Below are 20,815 nucleotides of genomic sequence, written 5' to 3' on the forward strand. Positions count from 1 at the left end.
TGGAACCCATACAACTTGAAGGAGCTGGAGCAGTTTTGCCTTGAAGAAGGGCAAAAATCCCAGTGGCTAGATGTGCCAAGCTTATAGAGACATACCCAAAGAGACCTGCAGCTGCAATTGCTGAAAAAGGTGGCTCTACTTTGGAGGCGTGAATAGTTATGGTTTTTTTGGAGGGGTGAATAGTTCTGTTTTCTTTTGTCTTATTTCTTGTTTGTTTCACAATAAAAAATAATTTCCATCTTCAAAGTGGTAGGCACGTTGTGTAAATCAAATGATACAAATCCCCCCCAGAATCTATTTTAATTCCAGGTTGGAAGGCAACAAAATAGTAAAAATGCCAAGGCGGGTGAATACTTTTGCAACCACTTATCCAAGATCAATTAAGAGGTAGTTAGTAACCCAAGCTCATCCGTGTTTGGATCTCTTCCTGCTTGGTGCTCCCATAGTTGAGTTGGATCATATGACATCGTTGGTCAGTCCCTCTGATCAGGACCTAGCTGTGATCTGTGATGATATAGGTCAAAGGTAATCTGTTTGTCATGTGAAGTTCTGGACAGCTCTCGTGTCAGTAGTTAACATTTCGTGGAGTGTCCTGTAGATTCTGGAGTCATAATATACACTCCTATCAACTAGTGAACAGCTGGCATGAGAACATATGATGGAAGTATACAAGAGTCACACTGTTTACTAGTTGACATGAGACCTTCTGAGCGTGAGAGCAATCTGAGCCTGCGTCTAATTTACAGTCTTAAGCTTACCATATGCTTCCCATTCAAAACAGTTCATGCTGAACACTTCTGAACATGACATTTTGTGACGTTCTAGTTCGTTTTGCTGTTCGGAAGCGTTCAGAAGTTTCTTTTTAGGCAGTTCGAGCACGCAACATTTTTTTGAGGTAAGCCAAACTTTGGTAGCCAAAGTTTTCGCCCTTTCGTCTGTGATTGGTCAAAAGTAGGGATTCTTCAATTTAGTATTGGTTGTCATTAAACAACAGACTACTAGTTTTCATGCACGTTTTCACTTGAGAAATTCTGCACCAAACATCTTAGATGTAAAATTTGCAACGAATACCTCCTCTACAAAAACTTCTAAATTAATGACAGATTTCTTGATTTATCTTAGATTGATAGACTATTTTAAGGAAGTGTTACTGTGTTATTGCTACAGCATCTCAAGAGGGACAAACAGTAATATTGCTGCTTTTTTCTTGTTTTTCAAGCAAATGTATTTAAGGGAGAATGCCGGTTTCTAGTTTCTAGTTGGTCTTAATTTAAGGTTAGGGTTAGGGTTAGGCATAAGGTTAGCAGTGCAGTTAAGGCTAGCATTAAGGTTCGGTTTAAAATCACATTTTAAGAAGAGAAATTGTAGAAATGGGTGGGGTTTATGACTTAGTGACAACTGACTACACGAGGCACAGACATTCAAATCAAATCAAGTTATTTGTTATATGCACCGAATACAACTGGTGTAGACTTTACCGTGAAATGTTTGCTTACAAGCCCTTTCCAACGATGCAGAGTTAAAAAATAATAATACAATTAAAAATTAAACAGTAACACATGAGGAATAAAATAAAATACATAAGAATGGAGCTATATATAGGGAGTACCAGTACCAGATCAATGTGCAGAGGTTTGAGGTATTTGAGGTAGATATGTACCAGAAGGAAAGGTAAAGTGACTAAGCATCAGAATAGATAAGAGTAAAATAAAGAACAGATTAGCAGTAGCAAATGATGAGTGTAAAAGTGTGTGTGTGTGTGTGTGTGTGTGTAATGTGTATGTATGTGTGTTTTTGTTGTGTCGGTATGCTGTGTTTCGTGTGTGTGTGCATATGTAGTGTATGTGAATGTGTGTATTTTGTGCGAGTGTCAATGTAGTGTGTGCGAGTAAGTGTGTATTTGGTGTTTGTATATACTGTACAAAATATGATATCTAAAACCTAAAAGGGTTCTTCAGCTGTACCCATAGGAGAACCCATTTTGGTCCCTTTCCACAGAGTGTTCTACATGGCTACCCAAAATGGTTTTACCTGGAACCAAAAAGTGTTCAGCCTGGAGTGAAAAAGGGTTCCCTGATCGGGACAGCTGAAGAACTCTATTGGAACCCTTTTTTCTAAGAGTGTAGCCTAGAGACTGCTCTAGGGTTCAGTGCAAGATAGAGTGTGCAGATAATTCTGCCAAGAGCAAACCAAACCTAGCATGTGGATGTCTGCTAAATGACTTAAATGTAAATGTAAATGTTTAGGAGTTTGGGCAAGCTAACTGAATGGCCCCTAACATTTTAAAAGCTCAATTTAGATTTAGATGTTTATTTAGATTAAGAGCTTTTGCCCAGGAAGTAAATCAATTGAAACCGTCTGGTAAACTCAATTTCCAACCTTCCTCATGTAAGTGATGAATGAGAGTTGGAAGGATGGCTTTAAAAGAGACTAAGGGCTAGATTCAATCAGATCAAGCGTTAACCGGCGATAGCCGACACCCGCATTGCTAATGTTTTACTGCGTTGGAGCTGTCAAATTAGTGAGTAGCTCCTCTTGACCATTGTCACGAAGACACAGTCTTGATCGTTGTCACAAAGCCAACTTGAGTTAGAAGTTCAGAACAAGAAAGTGTAGGCTACATAAAAATAATGATAGAAATTCTCATTTCATTTAATGATTTTCAATCAGCCTAATGGAGGTGTAGATTACTTCTCACATTCCAGTGTTTAAAAGGCTGCCTGGGAATTATTTTAATGCAACTCTGTGCAGCCAATGACAATGTCCGCTTTAGGTATAACGTCAAGAGACGCTTGTGGATTTGACAGCTCTAACTCAGTTCCACCAACCACTACGCAGAGGTCGGATAAAGTGGATCTGATTAAATAAAGCCCTAACTGTCTGGTTGTGAAGTAGACAAAGTACAACAGAGACAAAAAAAATAGTCATAAAATATATTTATTCAACTGATAAAACTTCCACTTCCTGGGAGTAAGTCTGGCTGTTTTGGGGTGGCCCTTTAATTTGTGCTTTGCATAAGGCTTTTAAACTCAATTTCATTATCAAATACAGTCATCCATTTTTGACAGACATGATTCATAATTTCACTTGCATTCAAACATTTTTTTTTTTTAAATTAGCATGATTCTGTGGTCCCAAAGTTAAAGGTGACCCTTCGTCATTAGTAATCTGGCCTAAAAGGACCTGACACCCCACTAACACTACAAAGCTTATCAGTTGGCGGGTTGATTCTTCCTTGGCTGTAGTGCCCTATGGCGTCGCACAAGGCGACTGTGCGTTCGAAACGTTACAACACAATACATAGGGGCTTGCAAAACAATGCTTAGACGGATATTCCATTACACAATTCATAATGTCTGAAAAGGGTCATAACCTAACCCTCCTGTTGTCATGTCATCAAGACAATACTACAAGTATAGAGGAGCTTTCAGTTGCAAAACACAATTCAGGAATCACTTAAATATTGAAAAAATAAATCCATTAATATTGCTAATAACACCAAGAGGAACAAACAAATAAAACAAATGATTGAAGATGAGGCTTTGCTATAAAAACACAGGAAAGCAAAGTCATTGTCATGACAGAGCACAATAGCTAACAGTTTGTAGCTGTAACCTCCAATTATGTGTGTGCTTGTATTCATGTCAATGTGTGTCTGTATATTGGGTATGCACTGTAGGCATGCTAAGTATGAAAATCAATGAGCAGGTCAATGACTGTAGGCCTGTGTATGTGTTCCAGAGGAGGATGTTCTGGTTCAATTGGGTGTGATGGAAGTGACCACTGTGTTTCATTAAGCTGCCGTGATCCTGAGGCAGGCAGTCAATCAGAGATTAAAGACAGACTGGCAGTGTGTGTGTGTGTGTGTGTGTGTGTGTGTGTGTGTGTGTGTGTGTGTGTGTGTGTGTGTGTGTGTGTGTGTGTGTGTGTGTGTGTGTGTGTGTGTGTGTGTGGCCCTACTCACAGATGGTGAAGCAGTTTCATCCACCCCAGGCCTGCCACTGACTGCTAGTCGGGTCTGCTTGTCTTTCTCCAACTGAATCATCCATTACATGATCCCAGCTACATTTCTATAGTCTTAGCCTCTTCGCAAGCTTTGTTTGTTTGTTTGTTGACACATCCTCTCTATCTATCTATGAAAAACTACAGAGCCCAGTAGCTGTCTACAACATTGGCACCGCAGGCGAAATCCCGGTAAATCTGTCACATTATAGCCACCACTGTGGAGTGCTTCTCTTGTGAAGTACATCAGGGCTTCTCTGGCTTGTTATCACTCAAGAGAGGAGAGGGGATACAAAAAAGGTCAATGCCTCAACTGTTTCCTCTTCCCACGTCACATCACAGCAGGGCAACCCTGCACTGGTAGGAATGGGGAGACAGGAAAGGGGGGATTTCGTCCTTCTAAAAAATGTAAGGGCAGACATACAGTACATGTGCTCTGAGTCTTACTGCAGGGGAGGCACGCCTGGGTGTCTCACTAAGCAGGGGAGGGGATTGGGGGGCAGGGGGATTTATTTGAAGGATGCACGCACAGCGCGGCCCTTGAGGGGCTGAGGGGGGCGGTAGTTGTCCACCATGCAGCAGGCGGCCTCGCCCTCTCCAGAGAAAAGCAGGCTCCGGAATTTGCCCATCTGTCAGAGGAGAAAGGAGAGAGAGGAGATAGAGTTATACTCCTTACCTCCTGTCCCTGTCACTCACCCCAATACATCTCCAGTCATACAGTCGGTAGCCTTCATTAAGTAAAGCAAAGGTTGTGTGGGACTTCTCTATTTAAATTATTTTCCTAAACAGTGATTCATGGAATTAAGCTTAGTGTCTTTCTGTTGATGCCTTAAGTCTGACAAAGAGATTGAGGTCACAAATGAGAAGTACAGTCAAATGACCCATCTAAGAGATTTGCCATTCATTTTGGCCAATAAATTAGTAAGAGGTCACAAGTTCGTGGCTACAGCCATTGGACATACTGTACAGTACATAGTGCAACCCCTGAAACAAGTCTCTTATTTTTCACCCTCAGGGATTGAATAACATTTGATCACGGGAGACAAGTAAGTTCTTATTAAACTAATATCCACCCAAATATTTTAATCTTCAAGTAGCTTCTAATAGTGCGTCATTAGCTACTGATAAACACTTAATACAATGTTCCTTCTTCCAAAGTGTTTCTGTTACCATTCATGATATTTACTGTATGAATAATTTATTTGATATTATATCTTATGTCTCTGCCTAGTACGGCACCCCCTCTAAAGTCTATGTGTACATTTCCCTGTTCGCCCTTGAGACGCCCAGGCAAAGGTATAAAATAAACATTTGACTGGGCAGTGTTACATGGTCACAAGTGAGTCAAGCCACAAGGGCAGGGTTTAGAGAAGACGTGGGCTGCCATTTTACAGGAACTCTCAGCATGACTATGCTTGTATGAAAATGTGTGGGTTGAGGTTGATGTAGGAGCATTTTCTCCACTGGAAATAAACAGACCTCCCACATACTACTTTATTTTTTTGGCCAACAGAACGTCCAGCTGGACAGGCACATAGGAATCTTTTCAGTTTTGGTGGAGAACCGGGAACGACCTCAATGACCTGGAATGACGTGTCCCATTACTCTAAAATAGGAGAAAAGACTGCATAAATAGCAGCCATATGCTTCTCAACTATCAAATCTTCTTATCTACAACACATTATAGTTGTCAAGCAGACTCTTTAATCAAGGAAGAGATTAAGAAAGGAGGCTATTCCAGACTATTGGAACAAAGCCAGTATACTGTAGCTGCAGAGTGTAAATTCAATCCCTTACTACTCAATGAGGTCGTGACCTATCATACCTGGGCAGGGCTGACGCTGATGGACTCCTTGCAGACGATCCAGGTGACACTCTCCAGCAGAGGAGGTGTGGTCAGGGAGCCGTCGTAAGTCCAGTAGTCTAGGGACTTGGGGAGCAGGATGGTGGGGTCAAAATTCTCGAAAGAGGTCTGCTTGCCCTGTAAACAAAGAGGGAGGCAAACGACAAGTTTACATCAGCAGGTCAAGGATTGGCTCAGAGAATGACAGGTTCCATGCTAGCAGTAGCACCACTTACAATGCTTGCTCCAGATAGACTTACCTTGGCTTTAATGGCATCAAAAGCATCAAGGACCTTCTGAAGATTGGCATTTTCATTTCCAACCTAATGAGACAAATTCAACACGCATAAATGGCAAATAATAATGATAATTTGACCAAAATATTGCACTTGAAAACATATTTATATTATCTTTAACTAATAATCTAAGTCATAACAATTGAAGGTATACAGCAAAATGGCTGAGTCCATTGCTACACACCCGGAGGAAGACTCCTACAACAGCAAGGCCATCAGACTTGCTAGCAGCATCACCAAAGCTGGGGTACTTGGTGTTCCAGTGTACCAGGTGGAGCTAAAATAAAGAAATAGGACACAAGCAGTGAGCAACCCTAGGGCGTATTTTCTTACCACTAGGCCTTGGGTCTTTTGTACAGTGGGGTTTAGGGGTTTAGACCAATTTGGAAGTTGCATGGCTGAGGCTTTTGTTGAATTACACAATATTTATTGAAAAGCAGGGTTTAAGTCAATTCCCTTTCAGCAAAGTCAATTCATGAAATAAATTGAAATTCAATTCACGAATTGGCAGAAATTCCTCATTGAATGTCAAGCGAACATTTCTCATGAACTGAAAGTTCACTGACCCTTGAAAGTCATTTATGAAAAAAACTAAAAGAAACATATTGATGGCTTGCCAAATACTGTGGGTTGCACTACTAATGCATACCATTCAAACTTGTGTTGAAACTAAGGGATTCAAATCAAGTGTGTGACCAGTGTCAGTACCTCGGCAGCATACTTGGTCCCGGCCACGGTATGCTCAGAACCCCTGTCGTCGCTGGCGCCCCAGTGGAAGTGGAACTGCTTTAGCCTGTACGTCCCTGAAATGGGCCCCCCTGTCAGAGCTGCCAACCGAACACAGAAAACAAAGACATAAACAGGTATAAGTGCAATGGGTCAACCTGTTATGTGGCCCGAGTTAGTACTACCTAACACCAGTTTAAGTCCACTTTGTATATTTACATTTGACATTTAAGTCATTTAGCAGACGCTCTTATCCAGATATATATAATAGCACTACAAGACTTGCATGTACAAAACACATGAGATGTTCACATTTTTGAACAGGATCATTATGCTTTCATAATAAGATTTCAAAATACACCATGTTCCTTTTTTTTACTGAGATAACATCCCTTTTAATCTTTGGTCCATGATGAAAATGTGTCACAAGACACAATGTGATGAGTTTTCTTGACGGGTATAATGTGGACAGACATACTGACAGACGTCATGCCATAACGATAATAAGAGAGCAATGCAAAAAGCCGCTCGTGTCCCTGCCATCCCCACCTCTCCCCCACACTAGCACACAGACACAGACTTCCTGTTTGATGGAAGAAGCAGACTCAGTTCCTGTTGCGTAAATCCAGACCGAAAATCAGCAAGCCCAAGGTCAGCTTAAAATACTTTCCAGGTATTGTTCCTTTGACATAGTCATCTATTTATACCAATTTAGTGGCAGCAGGTAATCCTTGACTAATTAGTCTATTCCCATCTCACGTGATGTCACAGTTGATGCTGACCGAATAGGCTATAGACTATAGGTTCTCTTTGAAAATGATTTTGAGGACACGATTTACAATAGTTGGTTCTGCTTAATAAGAAGATGGAGACTTTTCTGACAAGTAGCAGAGGGTGTGAGTGTGTGACTGTTTACAGGTTTCTGATACAGGATTACATTAGGAGACTGACATTGACCACACCCTGTGGGTAGATTTAGACTATAGCTATGATGGCGTAATTTCCAATGTAGGTCTACACACAGACAGGTATGACTAACAGTCATTCGTTCTTTCAGGCATAAGCTTATATTTGTGTTTGAATATGAACTTGGCATTCAATTTAAATGAGCTTCCATTACGTTAACACAATAAACATGAAACATTTACCCTGTAAGCACTAAGGCAATCATAAATAGAGGATTACCAATTCAATATCAATAAACCCCCCTGACATATAGGCCTAATGCTGCATCTCATAAAATGCTAGGATCACATGCCATCAGGAATTACAGAGACAATAGAATATCTTGTGTAACAAATCACAGGAATATAAAAATGCTACACCATACATTAAGATTCGGATTAAGTCGTTTCTAAATTTCTCACAGCAATATTTTATAAATATGAATGTGAACCCCCCCCCCAAAAAAATGTTTTTGTATTTTTTTCTTCTGGATTTTGTCATTACATTTTTGCACTGTGTTAGGCAATAGCCAATTTTTTAAATCGAATTATAATGACAGCAGAACTAGTAAAATATCATCATGTTTTACTTAGTTACTAAAAACATTACCGTTCACTCCTGACACGTTAATGGTTAACCAGACGCAGTCCTATTTGCATAAACTGACCTTCGCCTTTTTTTGCGCTAATAACCGCTCTTCCAGTCTAAAGGTCTAGCGTGCAGGGGAAAGTTTGTGAGGGGTTGTGTTACCAATTCCATTACATACTATTGTTTTCATGCCATAGTGTGGGTGGTGAACGAATATAGTCTCATCCAGCCATATTCCATATTTGTTACTTTGTAAATGTATGAATTATTCATATAAAAAAGTGCACAAAGTATCCACAACTCTAAGGTACCATTTCGAGACACCTGTCATGACGCATGCTTAATGATTGACAATGATTGACACTAACTTGAGTTGTCGTTGTCGTCGGTGTAGGTCACTTGAAAGGAATGTCCGTTGTTGAGAATGTCAATGGAGGTGGAAGGGTCGTACTTCAAAGTGAGCGCCTTCAAGGCTGCGTCGAAGGCAGCCTCCCCAGGTACGATGTCAATGGGAGACTGGCGGGGTCCGTTGGCAATTGGGAAGCCTTCACACCATTTGTCGGGTCCTAGAATGACAGTGGGGACATTGCAGTTGAAGACAATATTTCAGTATCTGTCAAAAATGTAGCCTACGTAAATTATTGCTTTCCACTTGACATTGAAAATATTTTTGATAAACTTGCAGCTTGCTGTAACCGGGTGAGATTGTTATGACGCACCGTAGCCTAATAGCAATGTCAAAGAGGGATACATTCAAATACATGTAGACAATGATTCATCAATGCATGGCCGTTGTCTTTTCATTCATTCATCCGAGAGTATATGCTGTACTACAGGTCCCTTTTAATGTCATGATAAGAACAGAGCACAAGCGCCTCACCATTGTCCGGTGCGTATCCCCATGCATGAGACATTGTTACTATTTGGGTATTTCTGGGTATCTATTGCTGTAAATCTCCCAAAATTGCGTCGCTCCCGAGTGCAAACAGCCAGTGTTCTCCACTTGACAACTGTCAGAGTTTATATAGGCTCCCTGTGGATTGCGTGTAGGAGAGGAGGAGTTAGATGCACAATCGATGAGCCCAGATTCTCTCTCTCTCTCTGTGTGTGTGTGTGTGTGTGTGTGTGTGTGTGTATGTGCGTGCGCGGCACCACAGATCCTGTGAGTCGTCGCTTAGCTCTACGTCCAGCGCTCCTTCATCCAAATAATTTGCCACTGGAAGGCGCGACACAAACTGTATGGATATCACCGAGCAGTACCATGTGCAATAACTCTTTGATGTTGCGCCCTTCCACTTCCTAAACTCGAACGCTACAATTGCATTTGAGTACATACACTCAGAGGGAGAGGGGGGAACTCAAGAGTCCCTTTCTTCCCTTCCCTTTTAATAATGAACATGACTAAAATTGTAAAAAATAATAAATATAAAACAATATTGAGCGTTTAGGATATGTGGTATTCACAGACTTTAGGACGAATTATTTATTGCATTGAGCAGATGGAATCATTGTGTATTATTGTCTTAGGTAGATGTTTTTAATTTACACCTAGCCCCTGCGCTACGGTAGTATATAATTAATTGTATTAGACTATTGATACCGTTTAGGCCTAGGTTATGACATTTAGCCTAGACTGAGAACAGTTAAGTATCTGTCTGTCTGTCTGTCTGTCTGTCTGTCTGTCTGTCTGTCTGTCTGTCTGTCTCCTAGTTTTTCTTTAATATTATAAACAGACTAACATATTTTCTAATATGCTGATAATGCAAAAACCCATCCCCATAATGGCGTTGCTTAAAACCCCTTAATAAAAGTGAAAGGCTTCACACTGGGCACACATAGGTTGAATCAATGTTGTTTCCACGTCATTTCGTTGACCAGTGTGGAATAAACTTTGAATTGACTTCTGTGCCCGGTGGGTTAACTCCGCCACTGAGAATACAAAACATTAAGGCCACCTGCTCTTTCCATTACATAGACTGACCAGGTGAATGCAGGTGAAAGCTATGATCCCTTATCGATGTCACTTGTTAAATCCATTCATTCTGTGTAGATGAAGGGGAGGAGACAGGTTAAAGGTGTTGCTAATGTTTGGTATTCTCAGAGTACGCTCAAGGACTCTTATGAAAGTGTATCAGAGGCAATACGTTGCTGCCATCTGGCGGTCATAACGAGAAAGCAACTATTTTTGTAGCTGCTGCCAGTAAACTGTCTGTCTTGTTAGCCGAAAACTGCAACCTCATCTGCATCAAAGGGAATGCGAACGGTAAAATAATGATTTGATAATGTCCTCAGATAAAATACATGTATTGCATAAAGGCTGTAGAATAACAGCATGAGGCAAAACAAATGGAGCATAACATTTCTGCATAAACACCGATCAGAGTACATCACTGGTGCCAAGCTTCCTTGCCTGCAGACATTACTAGTGCCTCCTGTTCAGCAGTTTTATGGGTGTCAAATGTAAATAGTCCGGGTGGCCATTTTATTAATTGTTCAGCAGTTTTATGGCTTAGGGGTAGCAGTTAAGGAGCCCTTTGGTCCTAGACTCCTGTACCGCTTGCCGTGCAGTAGCAGAGAGAACAGTCTATGACTTGGGACGGACACAAATAAAACATGTTTTCTGCTACTAAGATCAGTGAAATGTAGGCTAAACTGACAACGGGGTGAAGAGCAGAATTCTCAACTAGCAAGCAAGTCGCAGCAATGAAGAATTGAGTGTGCGCGTGTTCACGCAAAGGGGGTGGGAGGGTTGATTCTGGCAGGGGGAGTCCAGTTCCCCCTGTATATAGCCTCGTTTTATTGTGTTAGGTTTTATTATTTTACTTTAGTTTATTTGGTAAATATTTTCTTATATCTTTCTTGAACTGCATTGTTGGTTAAGGGCTTGTAAGTAAGCATGTCACGGTAAGGTTACACCTGTTGTATTCAGACATGTGACAAATAAAGTTATATTTGAATACATTTGATTTTGTACTCCTTCTTTAACCCAGCGCTGATTCAGCACGGATAGCGTTGAAATCGAGCGCATCATGGGGGCGTTTCAATCTGTTGTCCTCGGGAGCACTGATTGGTTCAGATTTTAGTCGCATCTAAATTGCGTCAGCTCCGTTGCTTCAACACGTTTTACATTTGCCGATAGTCGTCCACTTCTTGAGGTTTGTATATTTTGTTATTATTCTTCTAGTTATGTGGATTTACATATTGAACGCACGTGATGTTACTGTATTTTCTTGTATATTGTGTCAACATAAACTAATAAACGGTATGATCACAACGGGTCGGTCTGAGCAAGCTTTAGCCACCTCTACTTAGCTACCTTGCTAACAGCATACATTTGTTCACATAGGTTATCATGGCGAAGAATAAACAAAAAGGAAAAAAGCAGCAGAATGTTTTCCGAGTGACCAACAAACAGACAAAACAAAAGAACAAGGCGAAACCTGTCACTTCAACTCTCAAACACGTAAGTGGAAAATGCTAGCTAACTACCATCTTAGTTAGCCAACTATTTAGCTAATAGGTTTCACACAGTAGGGTGTCCAATCAAAAACGCATCTTTTGAACAATGAGTAAACCAATGAAAACCAATAGTCCAAACCTCATGTCTCTATCATAATCCGTTAGTTATTGGAGTTTTACCGTTGTAAGATGGGTGACTAAATCAATGGAGGCCAGCAGGAAAGTTGCATCATGTCAACGAGGCTGGATTCTGTGCAAGAATTATAGCTGCAATATTGATCTTTTTGTCTGACCAGACCACGTTCACATTGACAGATCTATAACTCACATGTATTTCTAATTGAAGTCAAGTGTAAAGCGGTATATCTGTTGTATGTTACCATTTCTATGCTTCCCATGCTTAAATTTAGTTTTTGCGTTTTTTACTTTCAGTGTTGTAAGCGTTTCAAACAGGTGAAAATACAATATTTTTGGTTATGGAAAAAATATTTCAGTGGTTTAGATGGTACAATGACTCTTTGTCACGAACAGAAAATAGGCGAACTATTTAGAATTTTAGCAACCAGGAAATGGCAGAGCGATTTCTGCATAGTGCATCTTTAAGGTTACTGGCGACCAAACGCTTACAGGCTCACTTTACATTTGAACTTTTTATCGTTCTTCTCGAATTTGCAGGACATAAAACAATAGAGGTAAGATGGATATCGATTTTGAGACATTACATGTAGTGTTTGCGTGCTTTTCATATTTTATTTTTAAGTTGTTTTTCCCAGATCTCACAAAAACAAGTAATGTCTGTGAAATGTCAACGGAGCACTGAGCATATACTTAACTTATTTTGAAAGTCTTTCACATTCATATCAGCTCTTTTCATGCAAATTTAGCTTTTTGCGACCAGCGGAAACAACTTTGAAGATGACGACGGCGACAAAATGTAAAATCGTAAGAAGTTGTTACGAGAAACCTGCACCACTATGTCAACAAAGTTTGGTGCTTATTATCGGATATGTTACCGTAACATTTCAATTAATTGCGGACTCAAATAGCCACTGGTCCCTTTTTAATACGTGGACAACGGCACGCATTGCACAACATCGGGTCTAAATGAATTGTTTACGAGGTTACCATGAATTGTTTATGACAGGGCTGTCACTCATTTTATGGAGGGCCTCGTGTCTGCGTCTTATTTGTTCAATTAAGACCTAGACAACCAGGTGAGGGAGTTCTTTACTAATTATTGACCTTAATTCATCAAGTGAGGACAAATGTTGTTTACGAGGTTTAATGTTTGATTTGTTACATTAAATAATTCAGTAATGAATGTGAAAAATATGGCGTTTTTATCGCCAGTAAGAAGCTTTTGGCTGCTGACAGCTGAGAACTACTAGCTAACTGGCAAGCGGGAAAACAGTCAACAACTTCAGGACAGACCCCCATAAATTGGCAGATTGCCATCTTGTGGCGAAAGTAAGAACTGCATTTTTAAAAACAGGCATATTAAGACATAAGAAATGTGACACAGTGTATAAATGCCAACACAATAGTTCAGGAAATGAAGAAATTGATTAAAATACTGAAAGTGAATGGTGGAATTAAAGAATTAGCTATGCAAATTAGCAAAAGATGTTTGCCATAGAAAAATAGATGCCTTGCCGGATATGATGGCGCCGGAAGAGATGCCTGCCGTTCTGTGCTCCTAACCAATTGTGCTATTGTGTTATGTTTTTTTTCCCCTGCGTTATTTGTAAATTATTTTGTACATAATGTATTTGCTACTGTCTCTTATGAAAGAAAATAGCTTCTGGATATCAGGACAGTGATTACTCACCTCGTACTGGACAAAGATTTTTTCTTTAATGAGTCGGACGTGAGGGATTTACTTCAGGCACCCGGCAAGGCTCAAATCCCCATCATTTGCATGAAGAAGAGACGGCAATATCAGGGTGCCTTGTAAGGATCCGACAGCGAGTGAGTAATCACCCTCTACCATCAGTCCTATTAGCCAACGTGCAATCATTGGATCACAAATGGATGAGCTCCGATCACGACTATCCTACCAAAGGGACATTAAAAACTAGGGACGCACTGATATGACATTTTTGTCCGATTCGATATTCAATATTTTCCTTGCCAAAAAATGGATACCGATAACCGATATTACAAGTTTTTTGCCGCCTTTTAAGCATTCTAGTACAGTTAAGTAGTTGAAACACACACACTGACCAAAAAGTGACTGTTGGTATTCCCCATTACCAGTAAAACATAATCAAAACATCTCTTTCACTTACTTGCAGTGCGGTTTCGTTGTTCATTTATTGACTCATTTCATTCTCAACCAAGATTTCACCATTTTATTATTATTATTATTTTTAATTTAACCTTTATTTAACCAGGTTGGCTAGTTGAGAACAAGTTCTCATTTACAACTGCGACCTGGCCAAGATGAAGCATAGAAGTGTGAACAGACAGCAACACAGAGTTACACATGGAGTAAACAATAAACAAGTCAATAACACAGTATAGTTTTTTTTTACATAAACAAAAGTCTATATACATTGTGTGCAAAAGGCATGAGGAGGTAGGTGAATAATTACGATTTAGCAGATTAACACTGGAGTGATAAATTATTAGATGGTCATGTGCAGGTAGAGATACTGGTGTGCAAAAGAGCAATAAAGTAAATAAAATAAAAACAGTATGGGGATGAGGTAGGTAAATTGGGTGGGCTATAGTCCATCGGTCTGTGTACAGCTGCAGCGATCGGTTAGCTGCTCAGATAGCAGATGTTTAAAGTTGGTGAGGGAGATAAGTCTCCAACTTCAGCGATTTTAGCAATTCGTTCCAGTCACAGGCAGCAGAGAACTGGAAGGAAAGGCGGCCAAATGAGGTGTTGGCTTTAGGGATGATCAGTGAGATACACCTGCTGGAGCGCGTGCTACGGGTGGGTGTTGCCATCGTGACCAGTGAACTGAGATAAGGCGGAGCTTTACCTAGCATGGACTTGTAGATGACCTGGAGCCAGTGGGTCTGGCGACGAATATGTAGCGAGGTCCAGCCGACTAGAGCATACAGGTCGCAGTGGTGGGTGGTATAAGGTGCTTTAGTAACAAAACGTATGGCACTGTGAAACTGCATCCAGTTTGCTGAGTAGGGTATTGGAAGCCATTTTGTAGATGACATCGCCGAAGTCGAGGATCGGTAGGATAGTCAGTTTTACTAGGGTAAGTTTGGCGGCGTGAGTGAAGGAGGCTTTGTTGCGAAATAGAAAGCCGATTCTAGATTTGATTTTGGATTGGAGAGGTTTGATATGATTCTGCAACTACCATGCTTCACTGTAGGGATGGTGCCAGGTTTTCCCCAGACGTGACGCTTGGCATTCAGGCCAATGAGTTCAATCTTGGTTTCATAAGACCAAAGAATCTTGTTTCTCATGGTCTGAGAGTCCTTTAGGTACCTTTTGGCAAGCACCAAGCAGGCTGTCGTGTCTTTTTACTAAAGAATTGGCTTCTGTCCTGCCACTCTACCATAAATACCTTTTTTGTTGGAGTGCTGCAAAGATGGTTGTCCTTCTGGAAGGTTCTCCCATCTCCACAGAGGAACTCTAAAGCTCTGTCAGAGTGACCATCGGGTTCTTTGTCACCTCCCTGACCAATGCCCTTCTCCCCCGTTTGGCCAGGCGGCCAGCTCTAGGAAGAGTCTTGGTGGTTCCAAACATGTTCCGTTTAAGAATGATGGAGGCCACTTTGTTCTTGGGGACCTTCAATGCTGCAGGCATTTTTTGGTACCCTTCCCCAGAGCTGTGCCTCGACACAATCTTGTCTCGTAGCTTTACAGACCATCCCTTCGACCTCATTGCTTGGTTTTTGCTCTGACATGCACTGTCAACTGTGGAACCTTTATATAGACAGGTGTGTGTGCCTTTCCAAATCATGTCTAATCAATTGAATTTACCAAGGGTGGAATCCAATCAAGTTGTAGAAACATCTCAAGGATGATTCATGGAAACAATGCAACTGATCTCAATTTCGAGTCTCATAGCAAGGGGTCTGAATACTTATGTAAATACGTTTTTTTTTCTCATAAGTTTGCAAATATGTCTAAATCTGTTTTCGTTTGTCATTATGGGGTATTATGTGTGTTTTTTTTATTTAATCCATTTTAGAATAAGGTTGCAAAGTGGAAAATTAGAAGGGGTCTGAACACTTTCCGAATGCACTGTAAGGCAAAAAACGAAAGGTGGGTGGTTGGTATATATACAACTTTTAGAATTGTTGCTAATTAGCAACTTTGCAACTACTTGGCCTGTTAGCTTACCCTTTCCTTTAACCCTTTACCCTTAACCCCTAACCTTAGTATTAATATTAGTTAGTGTTAGCCACCTAGCTAAAGTTAGCTGCAACATATTGGTATTTGAAACATATCACACATTTTACTAATTTGTAACATATTGTACAAATTGCAATTCTTAAAATATCATACAACATGGATGATAAACATACACAAATTAATACATATGAAACATAACATATCATACTAAATGTAGTGTCTCAGATTTACGTACAGAATAATACAAAATACTCTAGTTGGGGGATCAACTAGCTATGACAATGCTGTTTTTCAGGTTCCCTGACATTAGGTATAAGCATTTGTTGATGGTGTTTCTGTAATCAATCCCATTGGAGCCCAAGCCTAGTTAGATTTTGACTGAATGCATTGAAAGTATTCACCCACAATGCCATAAAGTGTTCTTACCTTGTAAGTATTCAGCCTGCGACTGTCTCAAAATGGCAACTTTTCACTTGGCAAAGTTTACTTGGTGATACTTTACTCGATATGGAATGCTCTGGTGTCATATCTCCTGTGGCTAGTTGCCTGTTAAACCCTGACACTCAGCAAATGATCTGTGAAAAAAATGACATCAACAAGTCTGTGTCATCTCACCATTGTCCCTGAAGGTTAACTTAACCGTCTTGTATGTGTATTGTGCAAGGGTAGTATTTGACACAGTTGCTGACAACTGTCCCCCCTTTGTGCACAGATCAATAAAGTGAAGAATGAGAAGGTGGAGAACCTGAATAAAATATTTACAGAGGTCCAACGGGATGTCAGAAGTGTATCAAAATGCACTGCTCCGGTGCCCAGAAAGCCAACTCTGGTAAGGTTCAACTGAGAATCAATGGATTAACTGGCAGTTGTGTGCTGAGTATCCTCCATCTGATGGTTGTTTTGATTGTCTTCCTTTATCTCTTCTCAAGTCTTTTTTTTGTTTGTTTGTTTTTTTATGTCAGGTTGTCCGTGAAGCACCGAAAGAGTCTGCGAATGTGGACGGCGCTGCCCAGCTGTTCTCTCAGCTATAGTGCGGATTGGCTGCATGAAATGCATAGATACAATTCGAACAGTCCACACTGCCCCAATAAATTGTGTAGAACGTAATGTGACTATCATGATGACGATATGTAAATATGGTGATATATATATAAAAAAAAGTGTGCAGATATTCGAAGAATGTAAAGGATGAATTTGTTGAGAGGTTGACACATGCTGTAAAATGATAGATTCCCCTCCCCGTTGGATACATCTGCCAAATATAATGATCAACAATCTTAAGGTGTCTGTTGCATTGATCTGTCTTCACAAGACTACGCTGCCAATGCTGAATGTCAGGGTCTTAGTGCTACACACTATTTAATTTTTGAAGGTAGTTTTTATTGGATTTTCACTCTTGATGAGATATTGTACTAATTATTAAATTGTTCTTGGATAATCTACTGAATGATGCGTGGATCTATTAGTAAATCACTCGTTCTTCTCCTTTTTAAATAACTTTGGGAGAGCTACATCTCGGCACAGCTTGCTGGCAGTGGCTGGTTTTATGTATGCTGGGCACATTCAGCGGTAGCCAGTTGGTGGTGCTTTACAGATGTGCTCCTGATTGCCTGTCTCTGTGGCTGTATTTATTCAGTCAGTAAGCATGGGGCTGTCACAAGACATACGTGTGCCTGGGAAATGCAACCGAGATTACATTCGCATTTTACAGCTTGTAACATTGGTGAAATGATATGTAATGGCAGATGTTCAATATCATATTTTAAATCCTGCGTTTCCAATCTCATTAGTCTTTTCAAGGCTTTAATTGTAAAAGTGTCACCACAGAATTTAGGTGCGAAGTAGAATATTCCTGAAATACACCCCCCCTACCCCACCCCCCAAAAAACTGACTGGTATGAGGTGAGTGGAACAGTGATACATGTTCAGAGCTTAGCTTAAACACTTTTCTGAACATTTCAATGAAGCTAAGGTGCCAGGACATTACATTTTCAGTGTAGGCCTATATACATGCATTTGTGCGAGTGTAGCTGTTGTATTTAATACGGCAGAGGAAATGGTTCTCTTGGTTCTGAATGATTGGGCACAGTGGGGTTAGTGTGACAGCTGCTACAGTGTAGAGGTTTCAGACTGGCCTTGGAGCCAGGTACATCCCATTGAGATTCCAGATGGAACAGCTAGAGACAGCGGGGTGGCACCATAATACCCTGGGGGAAAAGAATACATATCATACATTTATATAGGACTGAAAAACACGATCACACACACTATTATGTTAACTTATGCAGTAGAAACCCTCCATCCAGCCACACTACAAAGCACAGTGTGAGTTTTATCTACACCCCACGAGGGTGAGAAAATCTCATGGGCGAAAGGGTTGTGCGGTAGCACAGGACATTGTACCTGGCCTGTCAATTCCGTTTCCACAGTAGGTGGCATCATTTCAAGCATGACTTGCTCTTCAAAAGGGGTCCTCGTGACAGGACCATAAAGTGGCAGAGAATTTTTGAAGAAAAAAGATTGTCTGAGTAAGATGGTCGCTGTCCACTGCTTGTTGGTGCTGAACCTCAAAATGGCGCTGTTCTAAAATAGCATGATTATTATATCGCTCATTCTACACATATCAATGTCACCATGACAGATGCAGTTTTTGACAACATGCCAGTATTCTATCTTGAGTCTGCTTCCTTGATTCTGCTGTGGTACATTGTTCAAATTAACTTCTACATTTGTGAAGTACAACAAATTTCGTTTGGCCAAGGATGTTATTTAGACTCATCAATTCTGCCCACTCAAACAAGTTATATGAAGGCTATTACCTTTTTTTTCTGGGTTATTGCTGAAATGGCTGACAATACAAACTGCACAGTGTATTTTTAGATGCAGATACAGTATATCACCATAAAGTTAGCTCAAAGCTTGAGATAATAAAAGTTACATTGAAAAGTATTGACTTAATCAACTATAAAGACAATTGCTTCTGAAGTACGTTCTTCTTGCCATTCTTTCTACATTTACTTAGTACTGACCACTGCATGTCATTCAAAAATGCAACTGCGTTGGAAGAGTTATAATTAAAACCAAAAACTATTATTTAATCATCTGAATTTAGCCAGAGGACAAAATAAAAATATTTATCTACATATTGAAGTAAACAAGACATAACCCATCTGATTAATTGGGTGTGTCAGGAAGAAGATTGCTTTAGGCCTAAGTAATTTAATCTAATTGTTTTTTCCTAAATAAGAACACAATGAGGAGCTCGGTATTCTTATGTCCACAAGGTGGTGCTATTAGAAGACTTAAGGGTTGTCCAACAACTCTGTGTGTCATGGTTGGGCTCAATTCCATAATTGATTTGAGAATGCCACATAAATTCCAATAAAACTTTTGAATTTCAATTGAAATAGTAAATGGATACAGAATTGCAATTTGAATTAAAGGAAATATATAATACAATTAATATAATACAATTCTATTCTATATTGGGTGTAGTTTATGCAAATATATACTGAACAAAAATATAAACGCAACATGTAAAGTGTTGGTCTCATGTTTCATGAGCTGAATTAAAGATCCCAGAAAATACCCTAAATCTCTCACATTTTGTGCACGAATTTGTTTACATCCCTGTTAGTGACCATTTCTCCTTTGCCAAGATAATCCATCCACTCGACAGTTGTGGCATATCAAGAAGCTGATTAAACAGCATGATCATTACACATATGCACCTTGTGCTGGACAATAAAAGGCCACTGAAAAATGTGCAGGTTTGTCACACAACACAATGCCACAGATGTCTCAAGTTTTGAGGGTGTGTGCAATGGGCATGCTGACTGAAGGTTGTCCACTAGAGCTGGTGCCAGGCAATTAAATGTTCAGTTCTCTACCATAAGCCACCTCCAATGTCGTTTTAGAGAATTTGGAAGTACATCCAACCTCACACAAGCAGACTGTGTGTAACCACACCAGCCCAGGTCATCCACATCCGTCTTCTTCACCTGCAGGAACGTCTGAGACCAGACACCCAGACAGCTGATGAAACTGAGGAGTATCTCTGTCTAAAGTCCTTTTGTGGGTAAAACTAATTTTGATTGGCTGGGCCTGGCTCCACAGTGGCCTCCATCATTCTTAAATGGAAGAATTGTGGAACCACCAAGACTCTTCTGAGAGCTTGCCACCCGGCCAAACTGAGCAATCAGGGGGAGGAGGGGCTTGGTCAGGGAGGTGACCAAGAACCCGATGGTCACTCTGACAGAGCTTCAGAGTTCCTCTGTGGAGATGGGAGGACCTTCCAGAAGAACAACCATCTCTGCAACTCTCCTCCAATCAGGCCTTTATGGTAGAGTGGCCAGACTGAAGCCACTCCTCAGTAAAAGGCACATGACAGCCTGCTTAGAGTTTGCCAAAGGGCACCTAAAGGACTCCTAGACCATGAGAACCCTCCGAGTTGGGCATCTCCGGCGCGGCCCACGCTTGGATTGCGTCCTACCTGACAGGTCGCTCCTACCAGGTGGCGTGGCGAGAATCTGTCTCCTCACCACGCGCTCTCACCACTGGTGTCCCCCAGGGCTCTGTTCTAGGCCCTCTCCTATTCTCGCTATACACCAAGTCACTTGGCTCTGTCATA

General features: G+C 40.6%; 2 protein-coding genes across 4 annotated transcripts; one reads left to right on the plus strand and one right to left on the minus strand.

Annotated features, from left to right (window-relative positions):
* The first annotated feature begins 874 nt into the window (after positions 1-874).
* Positions 875-17,625, plus strand: rbis (ribosomal biogenesis factor). Of its 2 annotated transcripts, none has more exons than XM_052505132.1 (4): positions 875-895; positions 11,747-11,863; positions 16,898-17,014; positions 17,148-17,625. In XM_052505132.1, exons 2-4 carry the CDS (start codon positions 11,753-11,755, stop codon positions 17,214-17,216), a joined length of 297 nt encoding a protein of 98 aa, XP_052361092.1. In that variant the 5' UTR covers positions 875-895; positions 11,747-11,752; the 3' UTR covers positions 17,217-17,625. The 2 variants fall into 2 exon arrangements, with proteins under 2 accessions (XP_052361092.1, XP_052361081.1); XM_052505121.1 differs by lacking the exon at positions 875-895 and adding an exon at positions 11,392-11,555.
* On the minus strand, positions 2,922-9,443 carry LOC118372584 (carbonic anhydrase 1-like). 2 transcript variants are annotated; one of them, XM_035758519.2, is made up of 7 exons: positions 9,281-9,443; positions 8,769-8,966; positions 6,850-6,968; positions 6,326-6,418; positions 6,106-6,168; positions 5,828-5,983; positions 2,922-4,631 (listed from the first exon to the last, which is right to left on the minus strand). In XM_035758519.2, the coding sequence occupies exons 1-7, from the start codon at positions 9,312-9,314 to the stop codon at positions 4,512-4,514; spliced, it is 783 nt and encodes a 260-aa protein (XP_035614412.1). In that variant the 5' UTR covers positions 9,315-9,443; the 3' UTR covers positions 2,922-4,511. The 2 variants fall into 2 exon arrangements, with proteins under 2 accessions (XP_035614412.1, XP_052361070.1); XM_052505110.1 differs by lacking the exon at positions 9,281-9,443 and adding an exon at positions 9,120-9,246.
* Positions 17,626-20,815: the final 3,190 nt, after the last annotated feature.

Source organism: Oncorhynchus keta, chromosome 4 (genome assembly GCF_023373465.1).
Source record: "Oncorhynchus keta strain PuntledgeMale-10-30-2019 chromosome 4, Oket_V2, whole genome shotgun sequence".
Lineage (NCBI taxonomy): Eukaryota > Metazoa > Chordata > Actinopteri > Salmoniformes > Salmonidae > Oncorhynchus > Oncorhynchus keta.